This window comes from Meleagris gallopavo, chromosome 2 (assembly GCF_905368555.1).
Source record: "Meleagris gallopavo chromosome 2, MGAL_WU_HG_1.1, whole genome shotgun sequence".
In the NCBI taxonomy this organism is placed as follows: Eukaryota; Metazoa; Chordata; class Aves; order Galliformes; family Phasianidae; genus Meleagris; species Meleagris gallopavo.
Window position 1 is genome coordinate 19,579,749 of NC_139405.1, and position 19,700 is coordinate 19,599,448.

Sequence of the window (19,700 nt, forward strand, 5' to 3'; positions counted from 1 at the left end):
TTGGCATTTACTCACCGAGATCTGTTTCTTGGGGAAGTTAGTTTTCTCAAGTGCAGGCTTTCAGTTTAAGAAAGGTCATTGATTTAAGGTTTATTAAATTTTAGCTAAAAACAACTGGCTCCATTTGGGTGTAAAATAATTTAAGTACTTACTGCAGGCAACCTTCATGCTTTAGAGTTGTTGCTCAAAGGTTTCATTCTTCTATGAAGATGTCAACTGTAAATATAAAAATGCATCACTGAAAATGTAATGGTTTAAAGATTCAAACTGAAATAAAAATTCCTGCCTGAGGAAAGCACTACAATCAAAATAAAGTAGTCTTAACTTTTTTTTTTTTTTTTTTTTTTTCCTTTCTGTTGAGGCCATAGTAGGAAACAGTGCTTGAAGGCAGCAGGTAGTGAGGCTGGCAGGGAATGCCAATTGTGACTTACTTGTTTATTTCCCCTTGTGGAGGATGATCGCCAAGCTCTGGAGTCAACAACATGCACTGACCACTGATATCAGGCCATGTGCGAGCTGCTGCCACTCCTGAAATGTGGAATCCCAGCTTTTCAGTCACTTTGATAATATGGCAAAAACAAAACAAACAAACAAAAAAACAGTTCCTGGCAATATTAAAATCTAACTGCCAAAGCACTTCAATTCCTGAAAGCTTGCTATGTCTTTCTCTGTATTTTTAGCATATATTATATTTCTAGGGAATAGTGGCTTAAGCGTACACTTGATGGATGACTGGGGCAGGGCTTTTCTTTAACAAAAGTATGATACTTGTGCATTAGGTAATGCTGGAACAGGAAGACTGCAGATGCAGCTATTTGACCAAACTACTGTGTGTTTTGTGACACATTAGATAAGTTAGCAGAGATCTTCCAAGATGCGAAGGACAGCATGCTGACAATCTTACATCTTTTTTAGGAAATCTTTTGCTTTTGCTGAAGTGGCCTGATTCAAGACTGAACAGGAAGAATACCATTCATTCCAGTAGATTTTGCACTGGTTTCCATAACTAATTTTTAAAAAATGAATGATAGTATTTTAAAAGAAATAATTTTAAAAAAATGGATAACACAAAGATTCACTGCCAGGATGTGGCATTTACACCAGAATAGAGCTGCCTAAAGGAGTGCGACCAGGAAATACTAAGATTACCCTCATAATATTTTTCTGTGTGAGCTTAAAAGCAGTGCTGGCATTATGCCACTGCCTTTAGTCTTGCACTGACTCGGGAGGAGCTAACAAACCTCTGATGGGGTCAGTAAGGCAGAATAAGGCCGAGCCCCCTATTTTCCTTGTTGTTTCTTTTTTTTTTTTTTTTTGTCCAAATTGCAAGTGAGGTTGAAATGCTGAGTTTATGTAAAGATTATTTAATCTTTGTTTCTGCTGATGAACTTTGGATGGAAAGCTCTAGAATAGGACACGTCTGTCTGATGCACATAGACTGCTACGTAGACAGAAACACTTCGGTGTTCCTATGCAGAATTAAAAGTCACAAAGGATGACCGTGGTCGTTCAGCATGCCTTTCCCCACAAGATACAAAATAAATTTTAATAGGTGGAGAGCTGGCCTCTAAGCAGCGTTTTATTTATGAAAGGGTTCATACAGTGCTTGAGGAGGTGTAAGAACTTGGCTACTCGTTAGAAAGCATTTTTCTATTTTCTTATTTATAGAAATAATCCAAGACGGTATAATGGGGAAAAAGGAGGCTCAGAGGGGTTGGTCTCCAGTTATTTTGATGCTTCTTTCTGTTAATCTAGTCATAAACAGAACCTGTGAAGGCAGGTGTGAAAGTAGTATGTCCTGCCTTCATTTTAGAGACTCTTTTTGTGTGTAACTTTGTTGTCGGTCACAATGCCTGCATCTGGGTCTTTGAGTGCACATGATTTTTATCCCTGGTCTCAATGTACAGCTTGTTTGGTGAGCATAGCAATACAAGTGATAGTGTGACAGGATGGTGAACACTGTGATACCGGGACTGGATTTTGTCTCCCAGTTTTTGTATTCTCTCCAGGCGCAGTGTAATTCCAGGTCCATTCCCTTAGTCACCTTTTTGTCTCTTCTGAAGCACTCAATGTTCTGTACCAGTGAAGCCATAGGGATCTTCCTAAACCAGTAACATGTGAATTTCATGTGAATATATTAAAAGAAGTTTCTTGGAAAATCTGAAAAAGCTTGTTTCTGTAGAAGTTCAGAAATGGATGCTTTGACACATTCAGTATTTTTGTTAGAGCAAAGCCTGTTATTTTCTGTAGGCACAAAGGAAAAGGTGACTTACACAGCAAGTATTTATAAAGGTTGTACGCTGTGTTTATCTTTAAGACTTGTTATATGGAGATGAACTCCCATAAAAACTAGACATGAAGACTAAATACAAGTGTGAAAGCTTAAAGCTTCTTGTTAAACTTATGAGGTGGAAGCAGTGGAGTAAAGAAAAAAGAGTTCTTCCCTTTAAAAGTTTTTGCTTAGCAACTTGGGGCTTGTTTCCACGTTGGTAGATCAGGTTCTGGTTAAGCTGGAGCAGTACAAACCACAACCCATCAGCAGGCTGCTAGTCAGCAGCAGGTGTGAACAACATGGAACAGGATTCACATCGAACCATAGTGTACACTGAAAACAGAACCCCTGCCTTGCTTTTACAAGGGCAGTAAGATAGAAGCTCTTTTGTCGTGTTTACTAAACAGTGTTCAGTGGATGGTGTAAACGGCCCTGTTCAGCTGCAGAGAAATAAGTGCAAGAACTAGTATGCATTTCAGGTTTTTAAAGGCACTTTTTCCTCTTTTAAAAATTAAACTTCTGATGGGGTTAAATCAGAGGTATAGCCGCTGTTGTCAAGGTGTTCAAAGCTATGCTTCAGTTTTGGCAGCAGAGAGAAGGGAGAATGGAATGTCAGCACTTAGTGTTTGATAGGAGCAGGTAAATGGTATTGTCTTTTTGAAATTGCTCCTTTATGACTTAGGGCTTCATGCCTGTTTATTACTTCTGTACACAGCTCATTAGAAAGGCAGCATTTCCAGTCCTTGGAAGTTGCATGTTTGGGGGCTTTTGAAACCATGTATTTATTGTATGCTTTTCATTGAACATCAAATTCTGCCCTCAGTGAGGCTCTGCTAAAAACCAGGGGCAACATTTGCAGCGGAAGTAGTGTTTATCTGTTGTTACATATTTTGATTGTTTACGAGGTACTCCAGTTTCTCTGTCTTGATCAGTATTTTGTCTGACCTGAAAAATATTCTCATCTTAGGTAAAGACATATTTCAGGAGACATAATTTTTCCAAAAGACTGTGTGTAATTGAATTACTATGAAATTGGTTGTTTTTTCTAATTTTTCTTCAGCCAGAATCTGAGAAGATGATGGTATACCTGTGAAGGAAGTTTATGTATAGAATGTAGAAGGGGGGGAAAAAAAAAAAAGAAAAATTTCACTTTTCCTGAAGTGGTTTAGCATTATCAGAAGTTCTACAACTTCAGACCCAGAACAATTCATCAGATATTCTGTTTGCAGAATTTTAATGAAGTTTGGCTCTTTGAAAATCAGCTCACTGGTATTTTTATCAAGTCCAGTTTAACTGTGATTGCCTTTCTTCCTATGGTTTTCTTGTGGGACTATAATTGACAATTTTTTTTCCCCTACTGAATAGAATTTTTTTCTAAGCATTCAGTGTTCTCTCAGCAGTAATAACTCCTTGAAAAATGTCAGATCATAGGTAAGCATTTAGGCGTACAAGTACTTCTGCTGAAATGCCTGTGTGTGCAACAGCTGCTTTTGTGGGGTCAAAATCCTGCCCTCGCAGTCACCTATGTGTCTCAACACCTTTTGCCATCAGGGTGTTTGTGTGCATCTTTTCCTGTAGAGATTCAAGACTGATTTTTTGAGGAAAACCTCAGGCTTTGGGAAAGGGCTTTGCTGCTATGTATGGCCACAAACCAATGGCAGGAGTTACATGGGCAGGGAGGTTGTGTTTAAGGTGAAAATTGAAGTTAAGGAAAAATGAATAGGTTTGCAAAGGTAATAGAAAAGTGTGTTGTTTTTTTTTTAAATACTTTTGTTGTTGAAAACAGGAGGCTTAGAATTTCTTAGTTTATCACTGTATTAACATTTCCTCACTGATGAAACAAGCTTGACAATGTGATGCGCTGCCTAAAGTCCTAGTTTAGCTCTAGAATTGCTGCTCCGATGTGTGTGTGTTCTTTCATGACAAATTGGCAATGGTTCAGGGTTTTATTTTTAAAAGAGGGTGTTCCTGCATGTTCAGAGTCCTGTTTATATATTGTTGTGAAAACAGGCTACCTCATAATGATGAAATCATAACTTGTGTGATAGCACTGGCAAACTGACTGTAAAGTGCTCTGCTTTTACTGTCTCTCTGTGCTGTCATAAACTGGTCACTTTACCTTGAAATGCTTTTCTGAGGTTGCTAGTGCATAATTCACCATTTCTGGAAGCTGCTGGTATTGAAATCTGTTGCAAAATGTTATATGATTTCATATGTGAGCCTTTGCATATATGATCACTTTAGTTTTTTTATAATTTCTACTTGAGATGCAGTGATAGTAAGCCCCTGAGGTTCAGGATTTTCAACTAGGAAAAGTAGATGTACAGAAGCCATTCCGCTTGTCTAAGGTCTAGTCAAGGTACTTAACTTCTTTGGCCCTGAAATCAGTCCAGGCCTCCCATCAAAGCAGTCTGTCTCTTGAGATTTTGCTATTGCTGGCTTCTGCCAGGTGAGAAATTTACAAGGATAAACTTTTCGATAATACTTTTATGTCTTCTCCCTCCACCACATAAAACTGGATTCTATATTATGTTTATTACTGTTAGAGTCTCTGCTCTGTGTGTTTAATATGTAAAGAGGTAAGTTCATACTTGTTTCAGGCCTTGGTTGCCAGTTAGGACCAGTCCTCGTTTACCCATACAAGTTTATTTACTGTCAGTTCCCTTTTCCAGTTTCACCAGTATGTTTCAAGGGAGCAGAATCTAGAACATATCATGTCTCCATTTAGCCTTTTTTTTTTTTCTTAGCTTCAACTTTGTCTTGTCACTTACTTCAACGAAAAGAAATTTATTTTGACACTATAGTTGAGTGTAATTGCGAATCAATTTAATACGATTTACTCTGTTATTATTTAGTATTTCAGTTATGGTAGCATGCATGGTACATGTGGCCCCTGCCACACATACCGTGTAAGCACTTAGGTCTTTCTGTTTAAAAGCTTTGGCTACAAACATAAGTAATTCATGCAAGCCTCAGAAAAGGGTTTTTAATATTTTTAATATGGGAAATGCAACCATGCTGTGTATGTGTGCTTATGTAGCTGAGTAGTATCTATGCATCTGTGTGTTTTTAATTTACAATAAAAGCATTAACTTCGGCCTAACAATGAGGCATGGGCTGTTTTCTTGTAGATCAGCAGAAATCTACCATAGGGAGGCATTTGAAGGAGAGGTGGGTGGTTTCCTCTGTGTCAGTTCAGAGAAGGTGTATTTAATGAAAAGGAGGTAGAGTGAAAAGCAGTGTGAAAGGGAGGGAGATGACACGGGAGCAGCTCATTGACATACAGAAGGAGGGGTGGGAGAAGACCTGGGAGGGACAGAGCTGGGCAGCAGAGGGTTGCATGCAGCATCTAACTGACGGCTTGATTTTCAACATATTTTCTAATGTGATTTTTTTAAAAAGTGTTCTTGAAACAGTAATTTTCAATTAATACATTGAATCAGCACTCTAGATTGAAAAGCTTGTTGTTTTTTCTTCCCTTGCTGTTTTCTTCGCAATGTTTTGCTCACTCTTCTAGAGAGGAAGGCAATGTATTAAAAGTCTGTTTTTGAAGTCAAAGAACAATTTAGCGCTTCAGCTTTCAGTTGAATTTCTTTGCTAGACCTACCTAATCTTTTGTAACAAGCTCTTAGTTTTATGTGTCCTGAAGTGGGGTGCAGAAGAAATTCAGTCAGGGAATACATACTACACAGGTAGAAGCTCAGGCTTGCCACTGTATGTATAATAGCTACTAAAAACTAAAAATTGGGACTGTGTACAATAGAGTAGAGTGCATGGATTTATATTAAAAAAAAAAAAAAAAAAAAAGCAGCCCTCCTCCCCCCCTTCCAACAAAATACATTTACCTGCAAAAGGGAAGGTTTTTTCTGTTGTTGTTACTAAAGCAGTCAAAATTGTTAGGTCACGAGTTTAAGATCTTTCTAAGATTTCAGCCATATTTTGCTTTCTGTGCACCTCTCAGGCTTGCTGGGAATAGGGACACACTCTGCTCTGGTGTGGGAGGAGAGGCAGTGCTTCATACACACACTTTCTGTAAACGGCATTTTGGTTTAAAAACCAAATATGCATCTCATCATTTATTTAACCGATTCCCATAGTATTGTAGGCAAATGTTTTTTTCCCCCCTCTCATCCTGCTTTCTGCTACGCTGAGGATAATGTACCTGGAAGGAAAAGGCCGTCCAAGCTGAGGCAGCCAGCGTCAGACAGGGCGGTCTGCCATCTGTCCCACCTGCTGCATTCATGTGTCCATCTGGTTACTGCAATAGCTCATTGCAGGCTTCAACAGAGGAACGTTCAGGCTGAAAAGGAGGCAGTGTGAATTATTTAGGTAGCTCGTGTAAATAAAGAGAGGGGGAGAGGAGCAAAGGAGGGGGGCTTCGAGAGGGAGAAAGCACTCTCTTACTCCTCGATGCTTTGGAATGCGTTAATGCATGAGAGCATTTGATTTGCATATAGATTTAGATGTATAGATCATTGTGAAGATTACAAGCCAATGAGTTTTATCTAGATTTAGATAGCTCTCAGCCTGGTTTGTGCATAAAATATAGCCAGTTTCAGAAGGAGAATCTTTGGGGACTTAAAACCAAAGTGAAACTGATGAAACGTAATGCTTTTAGGTATTAATTTAGCAGAAATAAAATATTTCCTCTAGGGGCTTTCTGTGCCCTTTGTTAACCAAGAATTTATAAGTACTTTTACGTAGTTGGTGCTTTAGATGCACTGTGTGGTTTTGATTTGGTTATAGTTAGTTACATTTTTAGTCATCTGTACTGTGTTCTAAGAGGAAAAGCAGCTGACAAATATTCCTTTTCCTTTTTCTCTTCTGTATATCAGGTGAAGATTAAACCCAGTCAACAAACAATTTTCCAGCTGTCAGTGTGTACATTGTTTTACAGACAGAAGTACGTATGCCTTTGTGTTTATAGAAACATGAGTAGAACATTAAAAATCTCTTGGAGATTTTCAAATGGGGGTGAGCAAACAGTAATGGTACAGTGGCCTTGAAAAATAAACAGATCTGTTTAGTAGCTGCTTGATTTTAAAAAAGACCACCAGAAAGTTTATGGTACATTATTTATTGCTTAAATTCAATTATTTTTAGAAAATATAACGATCTATTAGTGTTAGATACAAACATAAGGAATTCTTCTGAATCATTTTATTCATATATGTTAGTGGTTAATGTCATATTACTTCTTAATGCAGAAAACACTGGATTTTCGTAATGCTATGTTTGAAAAATGAAAAGATTGGATTCATACTTGGATATGTTGCTGATGTGAGGCTTTCTGCTTTTAAATGTCTGACTTTCCTCAGCTGCGAAGTAAAAACAGGATCATCTTAAGAGGAATCCTTGAAACTGTGGGAGGGTTTCGTTCCATTGTTTTGCCTGGTTTTAGATCTGCAGAAGAAAGGCATGCAGCATCTTGAAATCCCAACAGCCTGGCTACTTCCCTAAGATTTGCATGAAATTCAGCTGCAGCCTTCAAAGGGATTTGAGTGGATTGGATTCTTTAAGGTTAGTCCATGTCAAACCTATTAAGTTCAATTCACATGCAAAACCCTTTTTACGTTTTTTTTGTAAGCCAATAAGGCTGTAGCTGCTATTAAGGCAACATCGTGTACTTTCGGTAGAACGTCCATGGTAATGGATCACCCTACTGGCATGTGTAACTAACAGATAATCCACTTTGTCATCTTTCAAATTGAAAGGTTCTGTGTCCTGTATCTTCCTCAGACTGAAGAGGTTTTGTTTGCAAAAGTTGAGATCCTGGAGACTGCTTTTAAGTATCTTAACTTTCTGGAACTTTGAGTACTTGTCCTCTATTTAGATTGTCTCTATGCTAAATGATTTTAGGTGTACAGTATATGTTCTGTGGTGGACCAGGAAACAGTTACAGGAAGGAAAAAGCATGAAAATATTTTACACTGTATATAAGAATAGTGCCTTCAGAACTGCAAGGACATGACTTTCAAAACAAGACTTAAATTTTTGATTGAAAGGCCAATAGGAAGAATTCTGCTCATCTCAAACATTAAGGCCTACGTATCTCAATTCCATATACAGAATTTTTCAAGTCTATCAGTAAGCTGTGAAAGGTGTTTCAGTGGAAGATGCTTGGCTTCATTTAGATACTGACTGAATTAATTAAATAAGGAGCGAGGGACCCAATGGTTTTGGGATGACATGCATCCTATGCGAAACTTCTGCTCTGTGTGAGGTCTGAAAGATTTGCCCTTTGTTTTGTGAATGGCTATGACTTGTTATGAAGTGCTGGATAGGTCCTCTAACCAGGTGAGCTGAATCTTGAAAGGAATTGCGTATTTACTGTGGGGAATCAAATTCATCCATTTCCACAGTGGGTGGACTGGCACCTGGGCCTTCACTGTCTAGAAGGACGCTGGATTCTGAGCTGTGTTATGATGTCATTTAACTCACTGAATTTTGCTTAGCTCTAAAGATTTAACTGAGGAGAAAGTAGCTGCTGCTTCTTGTGCTTTTTGTCATCCAGTGCTTAAATTTTACACTTCAGTGCTTAAGGAAAACATTGCTTTTAATTATGTTTAGATCAAACATGGTCAATTTGTGTGTAATGGATAAGAACAGAATATTTTCCTTTGACTTGCAGTTCCAGCTTCTCCAAGTCTTTTAAATATATACATTAAGAAAAAAAAAATTAAAAAATAAACAATAAACAGTATTTTAACTGTTCTTACATTTAAAGTAAAAAAAAAAAAAAAAAAAAAAAAAAAGAAAAAAGGTTCCTATGGCACACACTTTGCATGTAGACTGCTCTCTTTTGTAGTGATAGCTGCAGAAACTGCTCCTTAAATGAAACCCTGATTCTTGGGATCTGACCCTGCAAGACCTGCACGCACAGGTCACTTGTTACAGGTAGTAAATTTCCTAGCTAGGTACTTGGAGGAAAGGATCAGTGAATAATAAGCCTTTTCAGTTGACCTCATTCTCTTGCATCTAGCACAAAAATACAACATTTTCCCCCAAAATAAAAGTCTGAGATTAAAAACTATTTCACTTCATTTTTCCCGGTATCCATTTAGAGATCTGAAGTTGCTCTGACCTGTGGTCAGAATACTTTGCAGGAGATCATGGTTCACTGTGTTTCATGAATCCAGAGTAATTTTTCAGAAAGTCCTTCAAACAAGAATATTTTGGCAGGTAAAAGGTGCGTGTAGGATATGAAATTTTATCACTGTATGTAAATTTTTAGTTGTTCATCTAAAAGTTCCTAATTGTTAACACCTAAGCCATTCAGGGTTATACAGAGTTTGTAGCTTTTAATACTAATTCCTTGTAGAACCATAGAACCATAGTATTAATACGACTATTTGCGGCATTATAAATTCAATGGGCTAAGTAGCAAATATTAGCACTTATGTTCCTGTATGATAGTGTTCCTTAAATCATGCTGTTTTCTTGCTTGTAGATTATTGTGTATTCATATGATGTAAGTTAGTATTTGGGGAGATCATGTTAGTGTTTTGCTGAGGAAGTGGAAGGAGATGAAAAGGCTGCCTAGTTATGTGAATTGTTTTTTTTTCCTCAGCACCTGCAGCTTTGTTGCTGCAAATATTGTAAATATCTCACAGGAGAGCATGGTTATGTTACAGGAGTTAAGTATCTGTGTTGTCTTGTGTGATGGCTCCTCTGGCAAAAGGGCTTTTTAAAACGTGTGAATAATTACAAAATGCTCGTGTTGATACAGGAACAGGGAAATAGCGCTGTTAACTTCAGGTAAAGAATAAGAAAGTTGTCGGAGGTTTATTTTTTTTGTCTCTAACAGCTTTAGGTTCTGATAACATTAACAGAGCATTAACCAGTCGTCCTGGTTCATGTTTCTGCTTGTTGTTGGCAGCCCCTGAATAGAGCGGGGAAAGGGGGGGAGAGGTTAAGTGGCACTGAGGTTAAATTGCTCCAGTGACAGATTCTCTCCAGAAAGGCAGCCAGTTGTTTGGGTTAGTTTGGGAAAACTGGATTTGAAGTCCCTTCTCTGCTGCTCACATGTGACATCTTGCCTGTCAGAAACAAAATTTGCTTTCCACAATAAGTGGAGAGTGCTGGGGAAATTTAAAAGCAAACAACAAACAGATTTGATCAGCTGCAACAATGATTGGAATTTTAGTTTTATTATTTTATCACAAGATTCCTAAAACAATAGAGCAGATTTTTTTTTTTTTATGTGTATAGTATATATATTTGGCTATTATATTATGATTGCTGTAAAACAGGAGTGTTGCTGAAATAGATAACAGCGCTGCTAGGGTAAGTGTAGTGCCTCCCTTAAGGTCAGTACCTCCTCCTTAATGAATGGGCTGTTCCTGGTAGAGCTCTGTCGCTGCAGCCACACAGGAGCTCTTGCTACGAGAACCTTGCATGCCATTCGCTAGCCTTAAAGATTTTCTTCTGGAAAAAAAAAAAAAACCACACCATATGAGCTGTGAGTCCAGGAGGAGGTGTGCAGTCCCTCTTCAGAAAAAATGCGCTCAATCTGTTTCAGACGAGTTCCCCGAAAGATGGGTTAAATCAACTGATTGAGCTGATTTTCTCTCTTGAGGTGATATTTTATTTATATGATAAAATGCTTGGAAAGTGATTAATTTGTCAGGGGAACATCTTGTTACTGTAAATTTGCCGAATGTGTAATAAAATTGCCATAACACAGATGGGAAAATGAAGATCTTTTAAAATTAAATAACTGAGCAGTCTGCCTACATTCTCAACACTTAAAATTAACTTAGTTAAATTTCTTTGTCATTTTTGTCCCTGGAAGAATGCAAGCCTGGTAAGATTTGTGGAGAATGTGTGGTGTGGATATGTTTGTGTGGTGAGTGGAGGAGATGCGCGAGGGCTGTGTTTCTTTCCCTTCTGCATCAGAGGGGTCTGATGCATTTATTCAATTTTTGCCAATGTCTTTTTTTTTTTTTTTTCTGTGTGAACTTTTAGAAATTAAAATATTCAATTTAGATACTCATTCCTGGTAACAGTGAAATTAAGAATAGGAGGCCTTTGTGGGAAAGTGCCTCAGGTCAATGAGAGGTACCTGAAGTAGTGCATCTGTCCTAGTTTGTTACAAATTATTGCTTTCAAATGACATCTGAGCAGCATAATATGCTTCTTAGTCTTTATTGCAGTCTGTTACTGTGCAAAGTATATCTGAATTGTCAGAGGAAGGAATACCGTACCTATCTGAGTTGCAGTACGTAGCAAGTGAAAATAGCATTAGTGAAGGAACAATGCCTTTTATTCATATTCATATTCCTACTGTCTGTCCGTCTGTACACTGGAATGAGCCACTTATCATGCTTCTGTGTTTTTTTTCCCTTTCACGTTAAAGAATTATGAAAGTTCATTTTTTTTGGTATGTCTCTTTATGACAGGTATACTGGAGATTGTGGTCATTTGGATTAAAAACATATCCATCACCACAGGCTGACAGGTTATTATTATGTCTTCTTTGGATATATAAATTTCATCTCTACAGGTTGGAAGTCCTAAGAATGCCAACTTTTTATTAAAGTAATTATCTTAGCAGTGATGTACTGCATACTGTTGTTATATTTTTCCACTTCTACAGCATTCTTAGCCATATCACCCCAACGTGAATCTTGGCCCCTCATATTTTGTAAAACCTTGAGGATAACAATGCCCCTACAATGTACTGTCAGCCAATCACCCACATCATATGCTGCTGTTGTTTGTTGTCCTGTGACGTGTTTCAGATGACATCCCATTTTGCATCTGGCAGTGGGCACGGGCCTCCCTTAGGTGTTTGCGCTGTTCTCTGCAAGTTTCCATCTATGGGCCATTAAAGCTTTCAGTATGTTAGTGTTACCTTGGCTGCTCATAACTTGTTTGTTGTGTTGTTTTTTGTTTTGTTTTGTTTTGTTTGTTTGTTTTTACAAATTCAGGCCATTCTTTCTGTGAAGAAACTCCCATTAACTGACTAGGGCTGATAATCAATTTACTGGGCAGCTCAAACTTGCATTAGAACCGATGAGGCCCAGCACTTCTTGGACTCACGTGTGTTCAGTTATCTTACTGGCGGAACATAATGCTTTCTTCAAGCCCTTCTTTCTTTCCTTGCTTACTCAAACACAGTGGGTTTAAGCAGATCTACAAGAATTTTTTTATTTTAGATCTACAAAGTATTTGATCCAGACTTCATACTGCTGAAATAATGAAAGCTAATTTGTCATCAAAATATAACTGCAATTTGCAGCGTGTAGTATGAAGTAATTAATGTATGGCTGTTCTTGTAAAGCTTTGCTTAGGCAAATCTCTTGGTGAATTCTTACCCAAGAGATGACCACAAACTGCAGAATATTGATATGATTGCTTTGCAATTGCAAGTAGCTGCACACTTGTTCTGAGTGTAATAGTTAGTCTGGTAAACGTTTCCTACTTTAGAAACTTTTTTGAAAACATTTTTCTTTTTCTTCCTGTAACCCTTAGCAAAATAGAAAGCTAAGGGTGAAAGAGTTGAAACCTTATCAGGACGTGGTGAAAATCTCATCCTGCAAACCTGCTGCAGTCATGCAAACATTTGGAAAGTGAAAACTGCGGTGGCTACTTCCTTGCTGACCTTTGCTGCTTGTATCCAGAGGCAAAGCTCTGATGTGTAAACCCAGTGGCATAAGTAGGTTTAAGTTACACATAGCAATATGTGAAGAACAAGGAACTGTGAAAAGCCAAAGGTTTACTTATTTGTTTTTTAAAAATCTGTAATCACACATTACAATCCAAGACAGACTAGAAGGGACTTAACCTGAATAGATTTCTGCTTCTGTAAATTCTCTGATTTATTTCAGCATGTGATTGCTTTGGTTATCAGTAGCATACCCAAATATTTTTACTTACTCTTAATTTCCAGAGCCTCCAGAATCAAGATAGATAAAAAGAGAAAAAAAATGAAAAAGAGGTTAAGTTTTTCCTAGATTTTTCATTGCCAAATCTTAAGGGATGTAGATATAGCGTAGAAATAGAAATTGGTGCTTACAGATAGGACTCAAGTTACACAAATGCTCAAAAATATAGACTGCTATGCCCTCTGAGTAATTCAGTGTCAGTGTGGCTCTTTGTGGATGCAGTAGGTTATGGTGGCATACCAGTGGCATCTTGTTTATCTGAGTATCACAACCTTAGGCTTTCTGAATTCACAGGCTGGGCTGGGGGATAACACCATTAGCTACTAAAAATTTTCAGAGCTTCAGAGTCACTGAGTCTATTCCCCTGTAATAGGCTTTTGACCCATGCACACAAAGAAATACTTGAACAGGAAAGTAACCATTTTAATGTAGATGTATGAGGAGATTTAATTTAGATATATTCAACCTTAAAATAATATTCTCTTATAGAAAAAACGATGTAAAAATAACCAGTCTCATTTCTGGAAGTTCAAGGCAAGTACAAAGTAAAACTTTGTACTTCCAAGTTGTGGTTTTGTGAAAGAAATGGCAACAAGGGGGGAAAAAAAATAATAATTCAATTGGGATTTTGTAGAACCTCAGTTCTGTCCCATGCCATGTTTATTACCTGGCAAAGAAGCATTCAGCAAGTCCTCACTGTCACTTCATCCATGAAAAGGAGATAATAAGATACTGAAATTCCTGAAAATGCAGTTCAAGATCTGCATTAAAATCAGTATATAAGTTGGATATTATTAATAAATGTTAGCACAATATAAATACAAGTGTAACTGGTAGGAATATTTAGAAACGTGGTGTTAACCAAGAAGCAAGCCTACTCACCTTAGCAGCAGCAGAGCCCCCAGCTGCCTTTCTGGATTGCAGTTCAGGAAGGGTCTGTCCTCTGCTCTTCCCAGGCAAGATCCCACAAAAATGAGCATGGTTTTTGTCATCCTCGCGTAGCTAAGACTCAGGCTGTGGCTCTGTGTGAAATACTGTTATTCAGGAGACTATTTTAAACCACTTCTGAATTTTTGTCCCTCACTTGTCGGTGTCTTGCAGACATTTTCATCTCATAATTTTCAAGTATTCTTCCTCATCCCCCTCCCTCCCCTAGCATCTTAGATTTCACTACTTTTAGTTTTCTTAGCAAGAATACAGTTCCAAGCTTTCAATACGGGAGCGTGACAAAGAGATTTTATAGCCAGTACTGAAAGTGACTAAACTTGACAACGATTGTATTTTATGACAACCTCTGCTTTCAGATCCCCAGTCTACTTTGCTATCATCAGCTGTGGTTTCTCCCTTATTCCCCCTTTCTCCCTCTCCCACCCCCCTGTGGCTGCTGCTCTCAAACAGGAGCAGTTCCGGATCCCTGCACTGACTGGAAACAAATCCTTTTACCAGGAGTGCATTTTAATGGACAACATGCTTCACTTAAGTCACCAGAACCTTAACTGTATAATATTCAATTTTTTACCAGCCCAGAACCAAAGCTTTTCATTGAGAGCAATGTCCATAAGAGTAGTGGAAGAATTAGTATTACGGAACTAAACCAGATTAGGAGGGAATGTGAATTAGATTTGGTAACAGATGGTGCCATGGAAATTAAAGGTGCTTTGCGAATGGAAGCGACAGCAGCTTGCTTCTTTTCCTCTCCTGTCTCTCTCTTTCATACGCTTGATAGACGGGTATAAATCAGAACAATCCCGTCTTGACAGCCAATTTCCAGAATTTGATCTGGTTAAAGACACGGCTTTCCTGCTCCGCACACTGAAAGTGGCTGCTGTTTTATTTTTATACAGCACCTTGTCATATTTAGGAAAGTGGAATCACCTGCCTCCTTTTAATGAAATTTTCTTTAATTACAGTTTTAGCTCTTTAGTGTTAATTACTTTTCCATTCAGGCTGAGTTCTCAGCTTGTCTCACAGGAATGTATTTCTTCCCCTGCCCCACCTCCCTGCACTATTCACGCATATGCTTTCATTTTTCTAAAGATGCTTTTTGTTGTTGAAAGTTGTTGTCAGATCCATTATAATTAGATCCTAATTAACAAAATCATCATTATTGTGTAGGGAGAGGAAGCTTTGTAAACAACCCTTAAAGTTGTAGGATCTTGTTTGTTGGAGGAGAAACCTTTTGGGATAGATGTGAGTAATAGACAAGCAAACACAAACCTTCCTGAAGGCTCTGCTGGCAAGTGTGTGGAGACCTGGAGAGTCCCTAGGGAAGGAAGACCCGCTTGGCTTCTCTTCGTGTCTTATCCACCAGGCTGCAATCCCATGTTTCTCACGAAAAAATCAGAAGGAAAGTGCCCTGCTTCGGTTTGCTTACGTAAATATCCGTTGTGGCACCTCCCCTTTGGGTGCTCACTTGTAAAAAAAAAAATTGCCTTTCTGGTGTGTGCCAGGAGCACACTACAGTTGCCTTAATACAATTACTGCTTGGTGTTTGTGGCAGCAAGTACAAGTGGAGAGACTGCTGTGATGCATAGTGATAGGGAGCTTCTCCTGCCATACACTCAGAGCAAAATAATAGACTATATTTAAAAAAAATAAAAATAAAAAAAAAATCTCTCAAAGTTAGAGAAGATCCATAGAGCTGGCAATGAACAGTTGGTAGAAATAAAGCTTCCTACTGGCAGTCAAATCAAATGTAGTAACAACTCAGCGGCTCCCTGCTGCTAGCTGACAGCATGGTGTAGCACACTGGGACAAACATTCACTTAAAGGCTGATTGCAGGCAAATGCCATTTCCCAGCTCCCCAAGTAGCTCTGTGGCCGCATGGGGGGGGAATGGTGCGGATGGCTGGGCTTGGGGCAGAGAGAAGATCGCTGCCTCCAAAGTTTGAGTCCTGAGCCCTCCAAGCTCTGAATCCCTGCTGCTATTCCTGGTACTGTCTTTCTAATTGCTCCTACAATTTGGCGAGCAAATTATCATTCTCCTGTTATAGATCCAAAGAAAATCACGGAGAGGAGCTGGGTAGGAGGCAGGTACATGGTATGCACACACCTACGCGCTACCTCTCTGAGGCAAGGGAAATGCTGACAGAAATTGGGGAAAATCTCACAATACAAAATGTGTCTTGAGACTAAAGGCATTTTTTGTCATCTTTTTTCCTTTTGGGAAGTGCTGAATGGCAGCTATATGTCTCTGATCTGTGGTACTGGCTTACTGACTGGGTTGAGCAACTGCTTTTGATGCTGTAATCGTTTCAAAATAATCCCTCTTTAGAAAGCCTGTTATGTTCTTGAATAAATCTCTGCATATTTTCATAGTTTTGTATTTTTCTCCCTTGGAGTAGCTGAATGTAGCATTTGATTTTTGTTTGCTACTTCAGTTGACTTCTCTTAATAAGAAAAGAATCCCCACAATTAATGATCAGATGATTCCTCGACACTTCACCATGTCCCCTGGAGGTGGAGGCAGCAGGTGAGTTCCACCTGCTCCCAGGGAGTGCATCTTCCCTGCATTGGGACTTCAGCACCGAAACCACCAGGCTCCCTAAATAGAGGCATCACTCCTTTCCAATATGTGCTGGGAATTGAAAGCGTTAGTCTGCAGTTTGAAAATATAGAGTGATAAAATCTTACTCTTCTGATCAATAGCCTGATTTTCATATGGACAGGCTTGGCTGTCTCTCTAATTGTCACATCACAGTCTTTCTTATAACCTGGGCACAGGAACTCTGACACATTGCGTGCAGGTTGTGAAGAGCTGTGTCATGTGAGCCACCGTATGTACCATAGCAGCGCAGCTGGGGGGTGTTATGATGCTAGGGGCCAGTCAGCAGGGGATGGTGTGTCTGAAATCTTGTGTTGTAGTGAGCAATAAATGCAAAAAACAGCCCTGGTCTAACTGTGGAAGTGTTAGAAACAGGAGAAAAGAGAAATCTAAAAATCAAGTGGAAATACGAAGTATTTACTGATGTTTAAGTTGAGTCATAGATGTCTAAAATGACATATATGTGTCATAAGTGTGGTGTGTATATATACATAGACAATATTGTATGTTCTTTTTCTGTGGAACTCCCAGAATGCTTTCACTGTAAAGTGCTATCCACTTCTTGTGTTGTCTTTCTTTCTTTCTTTCCTCCTTTCCTCCTTTCCTTCTTTCTTTCAATATTTGTAAGCTGATTCATCAGAGCATATAGAAAAGAGCATCTCTACTTGAAGGAGACAACATTTGTAGGAGTTAGTCTTTTCCAGAGGAAGCTTTCTGTGGCGGTGGTCTGTTGGTAGTGCATAACAGCTAATAGGATATTTGTTGCTTACATGTGTGCAAACATAAAGGTCAGTTCTGTGATTTTTCCTCTCAGCTTTATTTTTTACTTCTCAGTTGGAGATATTTTTTGTTTGGAGGTGTGTGCTTCAGTGCCATATATTGGATGCACTGGCAGCTGTGTTACTGAGGGCTGGCACCTCTTCAGGTGTCTGGTGCTTTGGCCCAAAGGTGCAAAGCCTTTAATTATTTTTCTCTGTTCACTTTTTGTTCCCCAAAAAGTACCTGATGAAAAGAACAGTCATTCTGTAGCATGGAAGGATTTAAATGCTGTTGGCTTTTAAGTGCTTCTGCTTTTGAATTCAGAAGAGTTATGTTCCAGTCTGTCAAATCATAGGAGCTGGAGATTTGCAGAGCTTGTGCACGTCTAAGGATGCATTTAATTAAACCTGCATTAGTGCATCTATACAGACTTATTAAAACACTTAGTTTGTCTCAATAATATTGATTAAATAGCAGTAGTTTGTTTAATCTAAGTGTATTTTTGCTGTTACTACATTACTTCCTAGTAATCAGGATAATAGTCATCATCAGTGAAATATCGTGTTAGTTACGAAGTAATGCCATAAGAATTGATTTAGGCTTGGCAGGAGAGGAAGGCTTTCTGTCATATAGTGCCAAGGCCTGATTTGGATTATTAGAATGAGAATTTTAAACGTAATTTCTGTTCATATAAACACTATGTGTTTTATAGGCTTATGGGTTATTCTGTACTCTGAGTATCCATTATATCATGGAACACCTCAGACAGTTAATTATGCAAACATCATGTAAGTAATTACGCAGTATTATTATGCATTTAAGAGTTTTATTGATTTGCCAGTTGCTCACTTGCAGTATTAAGAGCTCTAAACAAGAGATGCTCACCCTTGGAGGAAATAGGGATGAGGAAATGAGCTAAAGATAAATGATAGTAGTATGCATTGTTGCATCAGATGTAAGCCTTAAATGCAGGAGCTGTCAACAGCGATAATATGCAACACATTGGGGTATCTCAGGATCATTTCCTTCTTGTTAACAAAGTTTATCAACCAGGAAGCAGAGGGAATCAGCTTGAAATAGAAAGGGAAGCAATAACAAATATTTATACCTAGAGGAGGGATGTTAAAATAGTTCCCCCTTCATTTCTAAGGTGTTGCAAAAATTAGCAATTTGCAACTTGAAAAATTTCTGTTTTTAAAAGCAACCTAAAAAACAGGCTCTGGTGAGGCACAAATGTGAAGGCTTGGATTGCTCTGCTCAACTCAAGTGAGCATGCAGTGAGTGCTGCAGCAGAGCCTGGGCTGCCTGCAGGCCGGTGCAGTTCTGGGCACTCCTCTGTCACTGCTGCTGGGAGCTCAGTGTGGGCTGCAGGCAGTGTTGCCTCTTTGATTGCAGCAGCTGCTGCGGTGCTTCGCCTTGCCACGGTGAGGTGGTGAGGTCTTCGGGAAAACAGAAATGAAAGAAGAAATTATGGGAAATTATGACAAATTCAATGGTTAAAAAAAAAAAAAGTATATAAATACAAAGCCACCGCTATTCCATTTTGCGCAAAATATCTTACTGCGTGGTTGTACATGGTACATGGGTGTTTATTAATGAAGACCCACCTAGTAGGTAGTGACAGTTTTGTTTGTGCATGCACGGAATGAGATTAGCAATAGTTGCAATTAATGATCTCATCCAGTAGGTTAACCAAGTGGACCTTACAATATTTCTTATTAAAAGAAATCCTTTCTTTTCCTTCCCCCAACTAAGCCAGTGCACCTTAATGCAATGATGATATGTTAGAGCCAGCAGTTGTCAAAGCACCGTATTACTGTGATGCCATAATGACACCCTGTCTCTGCAAAGTAGTCATGTTTTCTCAAATCACACGTTGCACCGTTGATTTCTGACATGACACTTCATTCAGTCACTTGCCTTTTCTTTGGCATCTCCATTCTCTGACAATAGCAGCTGGTGCCCATTTTCCTCCTGAGTGATTCACATTTTGCCACTTTAGTGAAGTGCAATTAGCTGGAGCAAAAAAAAAAAAAAAAAAAAAAAAAGCTTGATGTGGAGCAACATGGCTGAGATTGCACCATGGCTTCTGCGCGGGACCTGCTTGGGATGTTACAGGCATCTGTGCAAGATGTTGCACTGCCATTCCTTTCCACACAGATCTCTTCCCCTCCTGCATTCAGAGATACAGGTGAGGGAATGACTGCGGTATCTCGCTGTTCCCTATTGATTTTGG

General features: G+C 38.8%; 1 protein-coding gene across 11 annotated transcripts in view; it reads left to right on the forward strand.

Annotated features, from left to right (window-relative positions):
• Positions 1 to 19,700, forward strand: part of ESRRG (estrogen related receptor gamma) — a 382,004-nt gene that overhangs the window by 238,109 nt on the left and 124,195 nt on the right. The window contains exon 1 of one of the 11 annotated variants that reach the window (XM_019612663.3): positions 7,636 to 7,792. The exons of the other annotated variants lie outside the window; for them this stretch is intronic. Within the exon in view, the coding sequence (XP_019468208.2) occupies positions 7,740 to 7,792 (53 nt within the window). The 5' untranslated portion in view covers positions 7,636 to 7,739. Of the gene's footprint in view, positions 1 to 7,635; positions 7,793 to 19,700 lie in introns of those variants that run through there. 11 annotated transcript variants of the gene reach the window in all.